The sequence below is a fragment of the Leucopleurus acutus genome (genome assembly GCF_964270905.1).
Source record: "Leucopleurus acutus genome assembly, chromosome: 6".
Taxonomy (NCBI): Eukaryota; Metazoa; Chordata; class Mammalia; order Artiodactyla; family Delphinidae; genus Leucopleurus; species Leucopleurus acutus.
Window position 1 is genome coordinate 96,607,939 of NC_139149.1, and position 14,900 is coordinate 96,622,838.

Genomic DNA, 14,900 nt, shown 5'->3' on the forward strand with positions numbered 1-14,900 from the left:
GTATTTTCTCCTTTCTATTTCCAAGATTTTGGAATCATCTTTACCATCATTACTCTGAGTTCTCTGAATTCTTTTTCAGGTAGACTGCGTATTTCCTCTTCATTTGTTTGGTCTGGTGGGTTTTTACCTTACTCCTTCATCTGCTGTGTATTTCTGTCTTCCCATTTTGCTTAACTTACTGTGTTTGGGGTCTTCTCTTTGCAGGCTGCAGGTTCATAGTTCCCATTGATTTTGGTGTCTGCCCCTAGTGGCTAAGGTTGGTTCAGTGGTTTGTGTAGGCTTCCTGGTGGAGGGGACTGGTGCCTGTGTTCTGGTGGGTGGGGCTGGATCTTGTTTTTCTGGTGGGCAGGGCTGTGTCCAGTGGTGTGTTTTGAGGTGTCTGTGAACTTAGTATGATTTTAGGCAGCCTCTTTGCTAACGGGTGGTGGTGTTTTCCTGTCTTGCTAGTTGTTTTGCATGGGGCGTCCAGCACTGGAGCTTGCTGGCTATTGGGTGGAGCTGGGTCTTAGCATTGAGATGGAGATCTCTGGAAGAGCTCTCGCCGATTGATATTACTTAGGGCCTGGAGGTCTCTGATGGTCCAATGTCCTGGAACTCACCAAAAAAGATACCCAACCTCCAAAGACAAAGGAGAAGCCACAGTGAGATGGTGGGAGGGGCACAAACACAGTAAAATCAAATCCCATAACGGCTGGGTGGATAACTCACAGACTGCAGAACACTTATACCACATAAGTCCACCCACTGGAGTGAAGGTTCTGAGCCCCCCGTCAGGCTTCCCAACCTGGGGGTCCAGCAACGGGAGGAGGAATTCCTAGATAATCAGAATTTGAAGCCTAGGGGGAGTTGATTGCAGGACTTCGACAGGACTGCAGGAAACAGAGACTCCACTCTTGGAGGGCACACCCAAAGTAGTGTGTGCTTCGGGACCCAGGGGAAGGGGCAGTGACCCCGGGGGAGACTGAACCAGACCTACCTGCTGGTGTTGGAGGGTCTCCTGCAGAGGCGGGGGGTGGCTCTGTTTCACTGTGGGGACAAGGACACTGGCAGCAGAAGTTCTGGGAAGTACTCCTTGGCATGAGCCCTCCCAGAGTCTGTCATCAGCCCTACCAAAGAGCCCAGGTAGGCTCCAGTGTTGGGTTGCCCCAGGCCAAACAACCAACAGGGAGGGAACCCAGCCCAACCCATCAGCAGTCAAGTGGATTAAAATTTTACTGTGCTCTGCCCACCAGAGCAACAGTCAACTCTACCCACCACAAGTCCCTTCCAACAGGAAACTTGCACAAGCCTCTTAGGTAGCCTCATCCACCAGAGGGCAGACAGCAGAAGCAAGAAGAACTACAATCCTGCAGCCTGTGGAACAAAAACCACATTCACAGGAAGATAGACAAGGTGAAAGGCTATGAACCAGATGAAGGAACAAGATAAAACCCCAGAAAAACAAATAAATGAAGTGAAGATAGGCAACGTTCCAGAAAAAGAATTCAGAATAATGATAGTGAAGATGATCCAGGACCTCGGAAAAAGAATGGAGGCAAAAATCGAGAAAATGCAAGATAAGTTTAACAAAGACCTAGAAGAATTAAAGAACAAACAAACAGAGATGAACAATACAATAACTGAAATGAAAACTACACTAGAAGCAATCAATAGCAGAAAAACTGAGGGAGAAGAATGGATAAGTGACCTGGAAGACAGAATGGTGGAATTCACTGCTGTGGAACAGAATAAAGAAAAAAGAATGAAAAGAAATGAAGACAGCCTAAGAGACCTCTGGGACAACATTAAATGCACCAACATTCACATTATATGGGTGGCAGAAGGAGAAGAGAGAAAAGACCCGAGAAAATATTTGAAGAGATTATAGTCAAAATTACCCTAACATGGGAAAGGAAATAGCCACCCAAGTCCAGGAAGTGCAGTGAGTCCCATACAGGATAAACCCAAGGAGAAACATGCCAAGACACATAGTAATCAAACTGGCAAAAATTAAAAACAAAGAAAAATTATTGAAAGCAGCAAGGGAAAAATGACAACATAAAAGGGAACAGCAGAAGCTCTACAAGCCAGAAGGGAGAGGCATGATATACTTAAAGTGATGAAAGGGAAGAACCTACAACCAAGATTACTCTACCGGCAAGAATCTCATTCAGATTTCATGGAGAAATCAAAAGCTTTACAGACAAGCAAAAGCTAAAAGAATTCAGCACCACCAAACCAGCTCTACAACAAATGCTAAAGGAACTTCTCTAAGTGGGAAACACAAGAGAAGAAAAGGACCTACAAAAACAAACCCAAAACAATTAAGAAAATGGTCATAGGAACATACATATCGATAATTACCTTAAACGTGAATGGATTAAATGCTCTAACCGAAAGACACAGGCTTGCTGAATGGATACAAAAACAAGACCCATATATATGCTGTCTACAAGAGACCCACTTCAGACCTAGGGACACATACAAACTGAAAGTGAGGGGATGGAAAAAGATATTCCATGCAAATGGAAATCAAAAGAAAGCTGGAGTAGCAATACTCATATCAGATAAAATAGACTTTAAAATAATGTTACAAGAGACAAGGAAGGACTCTACATAATCATCAAGGGATCAATCCAAGGAGAAGATATAACAATTATAAATATATATGCACCCAGTATAGGAGCACCTCAATACATAAGGCAACTGCTAACAGCTATAAAAGAGGAAATTGACAGTAACACAGTAATAGTGGGGTCTTTAACACCTCACTTACACCAATGGACAGATCATCCAAAATGAAAATAAATAAGGAAGCAGAAACTTTAAATGACACAATAGACTAGATAGATTTAATTTATATTTATAGGACATTCCATCCAAAAAGAACAGATTACACTTTCTTCTCAAGTGCGCACGGAACATTCTCCAGGATAGATCACATCTTGGGTCACAAATCAAGCCTCAGTAAATTTAAGAAAACTGAAATCATATCAAGCATCTTTTCTGACTACAACACTATGAGATTAGAAACGAATTACAGGGAAAAAAACGTAAAAAACACAAACACATGGAGGCTAAACAATACGTTACTAAATAACCAAGAGATCACTGAACAAATCAAAGAGGAAATGAAAAAATACCTAGAGACAAATGACATGAAAACACGACGATCCAAAACCTATGGGATGCAGCAAAAGCAGTTCTAAGAGGGAAGTTTATAGCTATACAAGCCTACCTCAAGAAACACCTCAAATAAGCAATCTAACCTTACACCTAAAGCAATGAGAGAAAGAACAAACAAAACCCAAAGGTAGCAGAAGGAAAGTAATCATAAAGATCAGAGCAGAAATAAATGAAATAGAAACAAGGAAAACAATAGCAAAGATCAATAAAACTAAAAGTTGGTTCTTTGAGAAGATAAACAAAATTGATAAACCATTAGCCAGACTCATCAAGAAAAAGAGAGAGAGGACTCAAATCAATAAAATTAGAAATGAAAAAGAAGTTACAACAGACACCACAGAAATACAAAGCATCTTAAGAGACTACTACAAGCAACTCTATGCCAATAAAATGGGCAACCTGGAAGAAATGGACAAACTCTTAGAAAGGTATAACCTTCCAAGACTGAACCAGGAAGAAATAGAAAATATGAACAGACCAATCACAAGTAATGAAATTGAAACTGTGATTAAAAGTCTTCCAACAAACAAAAGTCCATGACCAGATGGCTTCACAGGTGAATTCTATCAAACATTTAGAGAAGGCTAACACCCATCCTTCTCAAACTCTTCCAAAAAATTGCAGAGGAAGGAACACTCCCAAACTCATTCTATGAAGCCAGCGTCACCCTGATACTGAAACCAAACAAAGATACTACAAAAAAGGAAAATTACAGACCAATGATCACTGATGAATATAGATGCAAAAAAACCTCAACAAAATACTAGCAAAGAGAATCCAACAACACATTAAAAGGATCATACACCATGATCAAGTGGGATTTATCCAAGGGATGCAAGGATTCTTCAATATACACAAATCAATCAATGTCATACACCATATTAACAAATTGAAGAATACAAACCATATGATCATCTCAATAGATGCATAAAAAGGTTTTGACAAAATTCAACACCCATTTATGATAAAAACTCTCCAGAAAGTGGGCATAGAGGGAACCTACCTCAACATAATAAAGTCCGTATACGAGAAACCCACAGCAAACATCATTCTCAATGGTGAAAAACTGAAAGCATTTCCTCTAAGATCAGGAACAAGACAAGGATGTCCACTCTCACCACTATTATTCAACATAGTTTTGGAAGTCCTAGCCACAGCAATCAGAGAAGAGAAAGAAATAAAAGGAATAGAAATTGGAAAAGAAGAAGTAAAACTGTCACTGTTTGCAGATGACATGATACTATACATAAAGAATCCTAAAGAATGCCAGCAGAAAACTACTAGAGCTAATCAGTGAATTTGGTAAAGTTGCAGGATACAAAATTAATGCACAGAAATCTCTTGCATTCCTGTACACTAATGATGAAAAATCTGAAAAAGAAATTAAGGAAACACTCCCATTTACCACTGCAACAAAACGAATAAAATACCTAGGAATAAACCTACCTAGGGAAACAAAAGACCTGTATGCAGAAAACTTTAAGACACTGATGAAAGAAAGTAAAGATGATAGCAACATATGGAGAGATATACTATGTTCTTGGATTGGAAGAATCAATATTTTGAAAATGACTATACTACCCAAAGCATTCTACAGGTTCAATGCAAGTCGCATCAAATTACAAATGGCATTTTTTACGGAACTAGAAAAAGAAATCTTAAAATTTGTATGGAGACAAAGAAGACCCTGAATAGCCAAAGCAGTCTTCAGGGAAAAAAACGGAGCTGGAGGAATCAGGCTCCCTGACTTCAGACTATACTACAAATCTACAGTAATCAAGACAATATGGCACTGGCACAAAAACAGAAACATAGATCAATGGAACAAGATAGAAAAGCCCAGAGATAAACCCACGCACCCATGGTCAACTAATCTATGACAAAGGAGGCAAGGATATACAATGGAGAAAAGACAGTCTCTTCAATAAGTGGTGCTGGTAAAACTGGACAGCTACATATAAAAGAATGAAATTAGAACACTCCCTAACACCATACACAAAAATAAATGCAAAATGGATTCAAGACCTAAATTAAGACTGGACACTATAAAACTCTTAGAGGAAAACATAGAAAGAACACTCTTTAACATAAATCACAGCAAGATCTTTTTTGATCCACCTCCTAGAGTAATGGAAATAAAAACAAAAATAAACAAATGGGACCTAATGAAACTTCAAAGCTTTTGCACAGCAAAGGAAACCATAAACAAGACGAAAAGACAACCCTCAGAATGGGAGAAAATATTTGCAAACGAATCAACGGACAAAGGATTAATCTCCAAAATATATAAACAGTTCATGCATCTCAGTATTATAAAAAACAAAAATGGGCAGAAAACCTAAATAGACATTTCTCCAAAGAAGACATCAGATGGCCAAGAAGCACATGAAAAGCTGCTCAACATCACTAATTATTAGAGAAATGCAAATCAAAACTACAGTGAGGTATCACCTCACACCAGTTAGAATGGGCATCATCAGAAAATCTACAAACAACAAATGCTGGAGAGGGTGTGGAGAAAAGGAAACCCTCTTGCACTGTTGGTGGGAATGTAAATTGATACAGCCACTATGGAGGACAGTATGGAGGTTCCTTAAAAAACTAAAAATAGAATTACCATATGATCCAGAAATCCCACTACTGGGCATATACCCAGAGAAAACCATAATTCAAAAAGACACATGCACCCCAATGTTCACTGCAGCACTGTTTACAATAGCCAGGTCATGGAAGCAACCTAAATGCCCATTGACAGACTAATGCATAAAGAAGATGTGGTACATATATACAATGGAATATTACTCAGCCATAAAACGGAACAAAACTGGGTCATTTGTTGAGACGTGGATGGACCTAGAGACTGTCATACAGAGTGAAGTAAGTCAGAAAGAGAAAAACAAATATCGTGTATTAACGCATGTATGTGGAACCTAGAAAAATGGTACAGATGAACCGGTTTGTGGGGCAGAAATTTAGACACAGATGTAGAGAACAAACGTATGGACACCAAGGGGGGAAAGCCACAGGGGGTGGGGGTGGTGGTCTGATGAACTGGGCGATTGGGATTGACATGTATACACTGATGTGTGTAAAACTGATGACTAATAAGGACCTGCTCTATAAGAAAATAAATAAAATAAAATTCAAAAATTAAAAATAAAACAAAGAAACAGAATAGATTAATTCAAGGATGATTGACTAATTTTACTGGAGTCATGTGTCAATCTCTAAAGTAATCAAGTGGTCGCGAGAAATTAGGTACTCTGGTCATCCTGGGTCATCTGCCCACCCTAACTGCTTAGCATCTGTGCTTTATGCAGAAACAACATTTAAATGTAAAATGTCTGGTCATCTGAACATTTTTCCCTAGCAGTTAACATTAAATTATAATAGCTAGTCTTCTAAAGCTAAAACAAACATAACTGCAAAAAATTCAGAGCAAAATTATGAAAATATTTCTACATTGAAACAGATGTTTTGGTGTCTCAATGATTTATTGAGCAAGAATAGTTGGTACTCTGCTGGGTATGGCAGATACAACGATGAAGGAATAACAGGTCACTACTCTTGATCAACTTAGAGTGTAATGGGAAGAGAAAGACGGTATAGAGATGGTTATAATCCAGCAGGGAAACACTGCTGCAGAGGCCTGCACGGAATGCTTTTGTAATGAGGATAGAACAATGAACTCTGCCTGAGGCTTTCTGGGAAGATTTCCTTAAAGAAAACGTGAAGAAGAAGAGGAGTTTCTACATAAAAGCTGAGTGGGAACAGGGAGAAGGTCTTTCAAGAGAAAGGAGTGGCACAAGAGCAAAGTGGCACAAGGGTGCGAAAAGATCTGCATTAATAGGAAATAGCAAGCAATTCACTGAAGTTGGGCGTAGAGTACATGAGGAAGAGAGGTGGACGTGGTGGGGTGTATTATGAAATATTGATTCTTTGAGGGTCAGTTAAGGAGTCTGCATTTCGTTCTACAGATTATGGAAAACGGTCTGGGTTGATAAGTAAGGGAGGGATAAGATTAAGTGTCACAAATGATGCCAAAGGAAATAATATCATTCCCTTTTAGCTTGCTGTTATTATACTTAAAATCTTATGTTGATAAGTGTGCTTTAATCAAGCAAGCAGGCTCCCAGGCTCCTGTCGAGGTAAGAGCATGCAAGCCTGCTGCATCACCCTCACCCTCACCCAGGAGGGCATTTGCTGTTGTCTAGGGAATTATCATCTCTGAGGAGAAGAATGAATCACTCGGGCAGAGAGCATATTTGGAGAAGGTAGTTGTACATATCGTTTTTCCAAATGTTTTAATATTATGAAAATCAGGTTTTATACGTGAGGTGAAGATTGCCACAATCCTCAGAGGTAATTTAGGTAACTCATACGAAAAAGCAGAATCTGTACGGGTTATCCAGAGTGGAGGCAGTCCCCCAAGAACTGGGAATTCTCAAAACATTTTCTCTACTGCAGAGAAGCCCCAAGGGATGTGGGTTCAAATAGTTTTTTATGTACGTTCCTTACTTATATGTAAAAATGCACTGTAAAACTCATACAGTACATCCTCACAGACAAAAAGACAAAGAAGAAATAAATGTGCAGGAATGTACAGAAGCAAAGCATTAGAATTCCATTCCCAAAGAAGGTACCCAAATCCTCCTATTCCAGTGGATACACTGTAATATCTGTATTATGGAACAAAGTGTCATCTTTCCTTTTTCTTCTCCATGAATAAACTACCTCATGGGAAACTTCACTGAATTTCATAGATTTAAACAGAATAAAGATGCCTGGTTTCCACAACAACCATGCCTGCTTCTCTTTTGTTTCTCATTCATTTATTTATTCATCTATTTAACCAACAAATCTTTATTGAGTACCACAAATATTTATCGTGTGTGTAGGTACTGATGGGAAAACTAGGAAGATCAAAGTAGGTCTCCTGTCCTCATAGAGCTTCATGTCTAGTGAGGGAGAGAAATACTAAATAAACACTCAAAAGTGCCATCCATGTCATCCAGAGGCCAGCTTGGACTTCCCTGCCTACTTAGAGGTAGATGAGATTGGCTGGAACCTCCCAGATTCCACATCCTGGGGGGTCAGAAGCTCCGCTCAGCACATATCTGGACCCCTCCGACTCATGGTCTCGCCTCCCGCCAGGCTTCTCCTGCTCTGTGGTGAAGCAGGCATTGTTCTGTGCCTCTTTCAAAGAAGACAACTCATCCTTTCCTCAATTTCCACTAGACACTCATTCACATAAAGCATTAGTAAGTATGACTGACTTTAACCAAGATTTAGGGGTAGGAGGACAGTCCACAGCATGGCTGCACAGCAAACGAATGTGAAAACATTTGGAAATTCATGGTTTTAAAAGTCCATTCAACCACTCAGTTTCTCAATACTCAGTTTCTCTTCAATACTCAGCCTTCTACCATCTCACTGGTTCCTCCTTTCTCCATTTCCTTTCTCTCCTCCCCCTGTGTTTCTCTTCCTACAACTGCTCAGAAGCAAGCAACCAACCACCACAATAACAAACACAAGGAACAATAAACAAATCCCTCTATTCTCTCATGGAGCCTGACCATTTTTTTGCTTGTTTGGACCGCTGAAGACACTCATCCTCTCAGAATTACACTGTCTACTCCAAAAAGCTTATCTATGTATTATATCCAACAAGGATATTTTCTATCTTAAGAGAAATTTTGTTGCCATCTGTTAAGATATATATCATTAATCTAGATATATTACAAATTAGGATGCATGCTCTCACAGAAAATTAGGAAGTACAATAGAGTAAAGTTTTAGGGCTGGGGGATTGGATTTAAACTGAAGAATTAGGGAAGGAAAGCTTCTTTGAGAAAGAAAAACATTTCTGAAGACTTAGCTAGGCACAACACTGTGGGGGAAGGGCATTTCACACAGGGAGACGTATGAAAATACATGCAGAGGTGTGGAGGGAGGAAGGAGTTTGGTGCAGTGGCAAAACCAAAAAGAGGCCAGCATGGCTACACCCTAAAGAGGAAGAGGAGAAAGAAAGTGGTGAAGGTGCAGAAGTAAGCAGGGGCCAGGTCCCATGGGAGCTTGTCATCCATGTGACTCCAAGTTTTAAATTCCTGGCTCTTCCTTAACAAATGAAATGACTTCATGAACTGTTTTTACTAAATGTTGATTTTATTGATTTTCAAAACAGATGTGCCAAAGCAAACTTATATAGACACATAGACACACACACACACACACACACACACACACACACGTTATGTAAAGCACCTCCCCCAAGGGCCATATAATTTGGCATTATTACGAAGTCTACTCTATAGCCATATATATGATTCTGGGTCAGCCGGGTAATTAGCTGAAAATTATCTTCATATTCATTTTCCTTCCACAGGAATGTTTCCTTCAGAGAGACCCAGAATATGAACCTTTCTGTAACAGCTTTAAAAAATGTTGTCTGCCAGCAGCACATGAATTCTCTATCATCTTTCAGGATTTGTATCTGCCCAGCTGACACACCTATTTCCGCCAAAAAGCAAGTAGTTTCTTGCTCTGCTCCATGCCTTACTATTGGCAAGGCACTGCAGGAATAGATTTAAGCTCTATTTACCACCAGGGTAAACTGCCCTTCTATAGCATTCTTGTAGAAAGGCATTTCGGGGGGGTCAGTATGTCCCCATGTATTTACAGGTACTGAAGATGACAAACACTCTAGACATTGTGCCCACTCATTACTGCCAATGTTAATCTGGCCCTTGGCACTTTACACATCACAATAGATTCATGTATTCATGATGATGTTCATTCTATTATTTTCTGAAAATAAATTATTTTGTTTGCTCTCCCAATTCTACCTACCCCAAACTACCTTACTTTTCTTCTCCACTCTTTCCTTTCAACTGCTAATAGCCATGCTTTTAAGCTGTCTTTTTATTGAAAGTAATAAATTAAGGCATTCATCTTCAGAGGTTTCACCTTTGCGTAAGAGTCAGCAGCTTACACACTAGCATGCTCACAGTGCTGAGTAGACAGAAATTCATTTCAGTAGTAAAAACATTCACTGACCTTAGAAAGAAAACTTTCCATTTATAGTTACTGGCTAGTCTTGCACAATTGTAACTTTCCAATACAGAATAATACTTTAAAATTAAGATATTTTGAGGAATTTGTATCTTCTGCGGCTCCTCAAAATGAAGCCATTGGCATTTGTTGAGACTGAGTTTGCTGGAGGTACTAAGACTACAGCTGGTCATCTTGTGAGTCAGTGCTTACGGTGGAAACTTGGCTACTGGTATCGGCAGTTTCATAGCACTTTTGGTCTTTGGCAAAGTTGATGAAAACCTGATTTTTCAAGGGAAATAAAGCCATTAGTACTTGGTAAACCAAAGGAAGAAATAAAGTGTGTGTGTATGCACAATGGGAGAGCTAATAAGAAGAAAACTAGATGTCATAGGGGCACGCCCAAACACAGAAACAAACTCTCACTAGGAGTCCTTCCTTTAGGTATTGAAATTTATCTGGGGTTTGAAAATAATATCTATATCTACAACTATAAATACATTTATAATCATAATATAAATCTAAAGCTATAATTAAATATCTATAGCCACATATTTGTATCTATTTGATCTGTATCAGTATCTTTCAAGTATCTTTTAACAAGAAGCCCAAACCAAGCCCTTGTCAAACGTTTGTATGATGATGTTGAGAGAAATTTCACTAGTTTCAAGAGGTTCGCTAGTTTCAACAGTTAATGCACTAAAATAAAATTTGTATACAAAGCTCACATTAACATTATGTTCAGTAAGCTTATTATTTAACAGGCAGACCTTTATGACTTTGTTTAAAATTCTATTAGTCATAGATTCATCCAGAAAATATTGAGAGTCTACTTTGTGCCAGACATGATACTGGTAATTGGTTACAAGTCAAAGGATAAATCTGTGTTGGTAAGGCCATAATTGCTTAACTCCCCATAAAAAATTGTCCATGAGATGCAGCATGATTCAGAGGCCTCTGTAGCCTCACTTTCAGACCCATTCCAGTGATAGGTCCAATCAAATGTTCTATATATCAGGTTGGTTGAACTGTATAAAACTAAAACAGTGCAAAGGTGATGAAGGATGTTCCATGATGCCTCGAGTTATCGAATATAAATGTAATTAAGACAGATGATGTGAATGAAACAAAAGAATCCTGCATTTACCACTTTGGTTGCCTGAATCTAGCAGATCTAAAGCTTTGGCACCAAATTCTCACTAGATAACTCCATCCTCCCCTAATCTAGGAAGCCAATCAATAGAAATGTTATTTAAGAAACCTACCAAGGAAAAAGTAAGGAAAGTGTTAACAGCTATTTGTTTTACAGATGAAAATAACTGTTGCTTTACATATACAGATAACTGATAGGTATAGATGTCTTATAGAAGGAAAAAAATCTTTTCTCCATTAAAAATAGTTAACTCTTTCCATATTTTTTCCTAACATCCCCAAATGCACTTAGAAATAAATTAAGCTAACTTTTTCAGGTGCAAGTTTAGATACTGCTTCAATTAAAAACAAATTCAATGTCATTAAAAAGAAATAATCAGAATGTATAATAATTTATGTGACATTGTGCACATGGATCATGGTATCCAGCTTACCTCTTCCAGAGTAGTCTGACTCACTAAGAAATTTGTGATATTTAAAGCAGTCTTGTTGGTTTCCAGCAGATCAAAAATGTTTGCTACTCCTCCTGCGGTGACCGGCACATGATACTCTAGCATGCTGAGGTGCTGATCCTGTGGGAACCAAAGGGAAAAAATGTATTTCTCAATGTCAGGTAATATTGACTTGACTAGACATAACTTGACCAAGAGCTAAGAAACGTACTGAAATTCATTCCTCTGAAAATGATGTTACATTGTAAATAATGGGTGTGTTTTGAGATTAACAGCTTTCAAAGATGAGATAAAAAGTTTTATGAATGTCCAAGAGAAAACAAATTAAAAAGCTAATGAAAATTCCAAAATATTCTACATTCATGTGCACTTATAAAGACATTATAGTCTTGCCTAGGAAAAAATATTGTGGAATGGTATTGCCTATGTCAGATTACGCTTAGCTCACATAAGCGTTTTCAGAGATAACTTTTAGAAATTTCATTTTTTTTTAAATGTTAAAATTGTTCTAAAAGGCTAAGGATTAGCTGTTCAATTTATATTGGCTATAGTTGCCAGATTTCAAAAGCATTGTCTATGAGAAACCTCATTCAAATAATGCTACATTCTTTCTTAACTCACTCTAAAATACTTTTCAGTTTATTTAGTCTGTAGTATCACCATCAATTTAGTAATCTATTCTTATTTCCTTGGAGTATCTTCAACATTTTGCTTTTCTGCATATTTCATCAATTATCATATCTTATTTATTTTTCCTCTAAAATAACTCTCAAATGTAACCTTTCCTCTCTATCTGCACCATCAATTTTACTAACTTGCTGCTCATCACTCCACATCTGAGTTATTGCAACAGCCTCTTCAGAAGCTTAGAAACCATATACACTCATATGTTCTGGCACAAAGTAGCTAGGATAATCTTTCCTAAACACTAGTTTGGTCAGGATGTTTTTTTTACTCCATAAACAATCCCTGTAACCTATATTGATCAGATCAAGATTGTATATTGCAGCCTGGTATTCCAGACCTGTGTTACTGGAAACCCCTCTTCTCACTCCTTTGCTTGCTGTCTAGCCCCTCTCATTGATTTGTGTTTACATCACACCTGTCAGTGTGTGTCAGGCTGTCTTATTGATACTTATTTTTACTCCCAAATTGTTGTTTGGTTATTTCCCTTTTAGAGATCTAGAAACCATCACATACTTGTAGAGAATGGTCTGCTTAGGAAGTAATCAAACTTTTATCATCACTGCACTTGTCTTGTATAGCGCTAGTCCCCTGAAGAACAGACCAGGGCAAATGTAATCTCATCACTCAGTGAATAAACACAGATTTCAACCCAGAAGTTCACTGAAAGAAGAAGTACTATGACCAACGTGGTTTGTGCAAAAAAAAAAAAAAAGAAAGAAAAAAAAAGTGTCCTTTAATTTTTAAATTTGATTTGAATTTAGATGATAGAAAATGGACTTCGATAAGAATCAGAGGTTGAGGCAAAGGTATTTTGTAGAGATAAAAGAATTGTTTTTAAAAATGAACTCTATTTTGCTCTCCAAAATCACTTCACGTTAATATGGTGCCTGACAGTTTATGAAGCATCTTTGTGGACATTTTATCATTTAGTTCTCACACCAGTCTTGTGAAGTAGATATCAACAGTATTTGTAAAATAGGAATACGAGGCTCAGAGACTTTAAATGTCTTGCTGGAAATCACATAGGCAGAGCTGGACCTCAGCCCAAGTCTTCCAATTTCTGTTCATCATTCCACACCTGACTTCCGTTTAAAAACAATCACTTGCTATAATCATCTTATATCAATTACCTGCACATCAAAGATGTTACAATGATAATTTTTTTGTCAAGTGCATTTAAATATGTACTATGTGAGATCTATATGTATATATCTGTGTGTGTCCATCCTGTTGATATGTATATGTAAGATGAAATTAATTGAGCAATGTTTCAAGTAGTGTGTGATTTAAGAACTTGATTTCCAAGCAATTCTGCTCAAAACTTTGTGGGCTTATCTTTCAAGTGAGGAAAGCAAAGGAGATAATCTCTTCTAGCTGTGACATTCTGGAACTTTGTAATTTTTTTTTCTTAGAAGAAATGCCCTTGGTCATATGTATCTGTCATTCCTCAATTCCCTAACATATGTAACTAATAATCTAGTTAAGCATACAACCTGAAAAGTAATACAATACGGTCATAAAGCCTTTGTGAGGAAGAAATAAAGGTATGTAAAAGGACTATGTTACTCTTAAGTAGCTACAAAAATATATAACTAATTTGAAGATTTTATCTGTTAATACTAAGTGTGCTTCAGAGTATCTTAAGCATCTTGAACTAATAAATATATATTGATGAATAACAAAGCTATGGTCAGCTTGAAAATGACAAACATCCACTACGATATTAGATTATAGCTATCAAAACCAGTCAATCTCTTACTTTTAAGTATGTTTTTGGAAAGTGAAGTTGCATGAACCTTGTGAGGGGCTCCATGCTCATTTTGACATTCTTCACGTGAACCTTGACGGTAAATCCTCGTCCAAACCTAGAAAGAAGTGCAAAATACAGTATGAGTTATGTTTTGCTGAAATAGCTCCTTTGGAATTCTAGATAGTGAAACAGGACCCAAGCTGACCATGATAGCCCCTTTTCCTATATAAAGACTATCATTTTGCTATAAAAGTTCAGGGCCTGTTGCAAACTGGAAATAGTACACTGCTATTACTTTTTATTTATTTCTACCACTATACAAAGTCAGATCCTTTGGACAAAAGTTGCATTAGAAAGAAAATACAAAATCCTGGCTTTCTTTGGCATCCATGAATTGGTAGTTGATGTAAATTCCTGGAGCTACATACTTTCTAATTTAAAGCAAAGAGAATCTTTAAAGGCAAGTTATTGGAGATTTGATGTCAATCGTAAAGATTAAAATCACTGGGGTTTTAAAAATAAATAATAAATCAATATACTAGCTAACAGTTTGCACCAAAAATAGAGTTTGTAAACAAGTCACAACAGACTCTCTGGGAACAATAAATAAGGCCTTTTTCATCCTTTTTTCTTATCTTGGTTAA

General features: G+C 37.7%; 1 protein-coding gene across 1 annotated transcript in view; it reads right to left on the bottom strand.

Moving 5' to 3' along the window:
* Nucleotides 1-10,395: 10,395 nt before the first annotated feature.
* Nucleotides 10,396-14,900, bottom strand: part of ABCA12 (ATP binding cassette subfamily A member 12) — a gene marked incomplete at both ends in the record, with an annotated part of 179,106 nt that continues 174,601 nt past the window's right edge. Inside the window, 3 exons of the mRNA XM_082840648.1 lie at nt 10,396-10,497; nt 11,802-11,939; nt 14,266-14,371. Of these exons, the coding sequence (XP_082696774.1) occupies nt 10,396-10,497; nt 11,802-11,939; nt 14,266-14,371 (346 nt within the window). The remainder of the gene's footprint in view (nt 10,498-11,801; nt 11,940-14,265; nt 14,372-14,900) is intronic.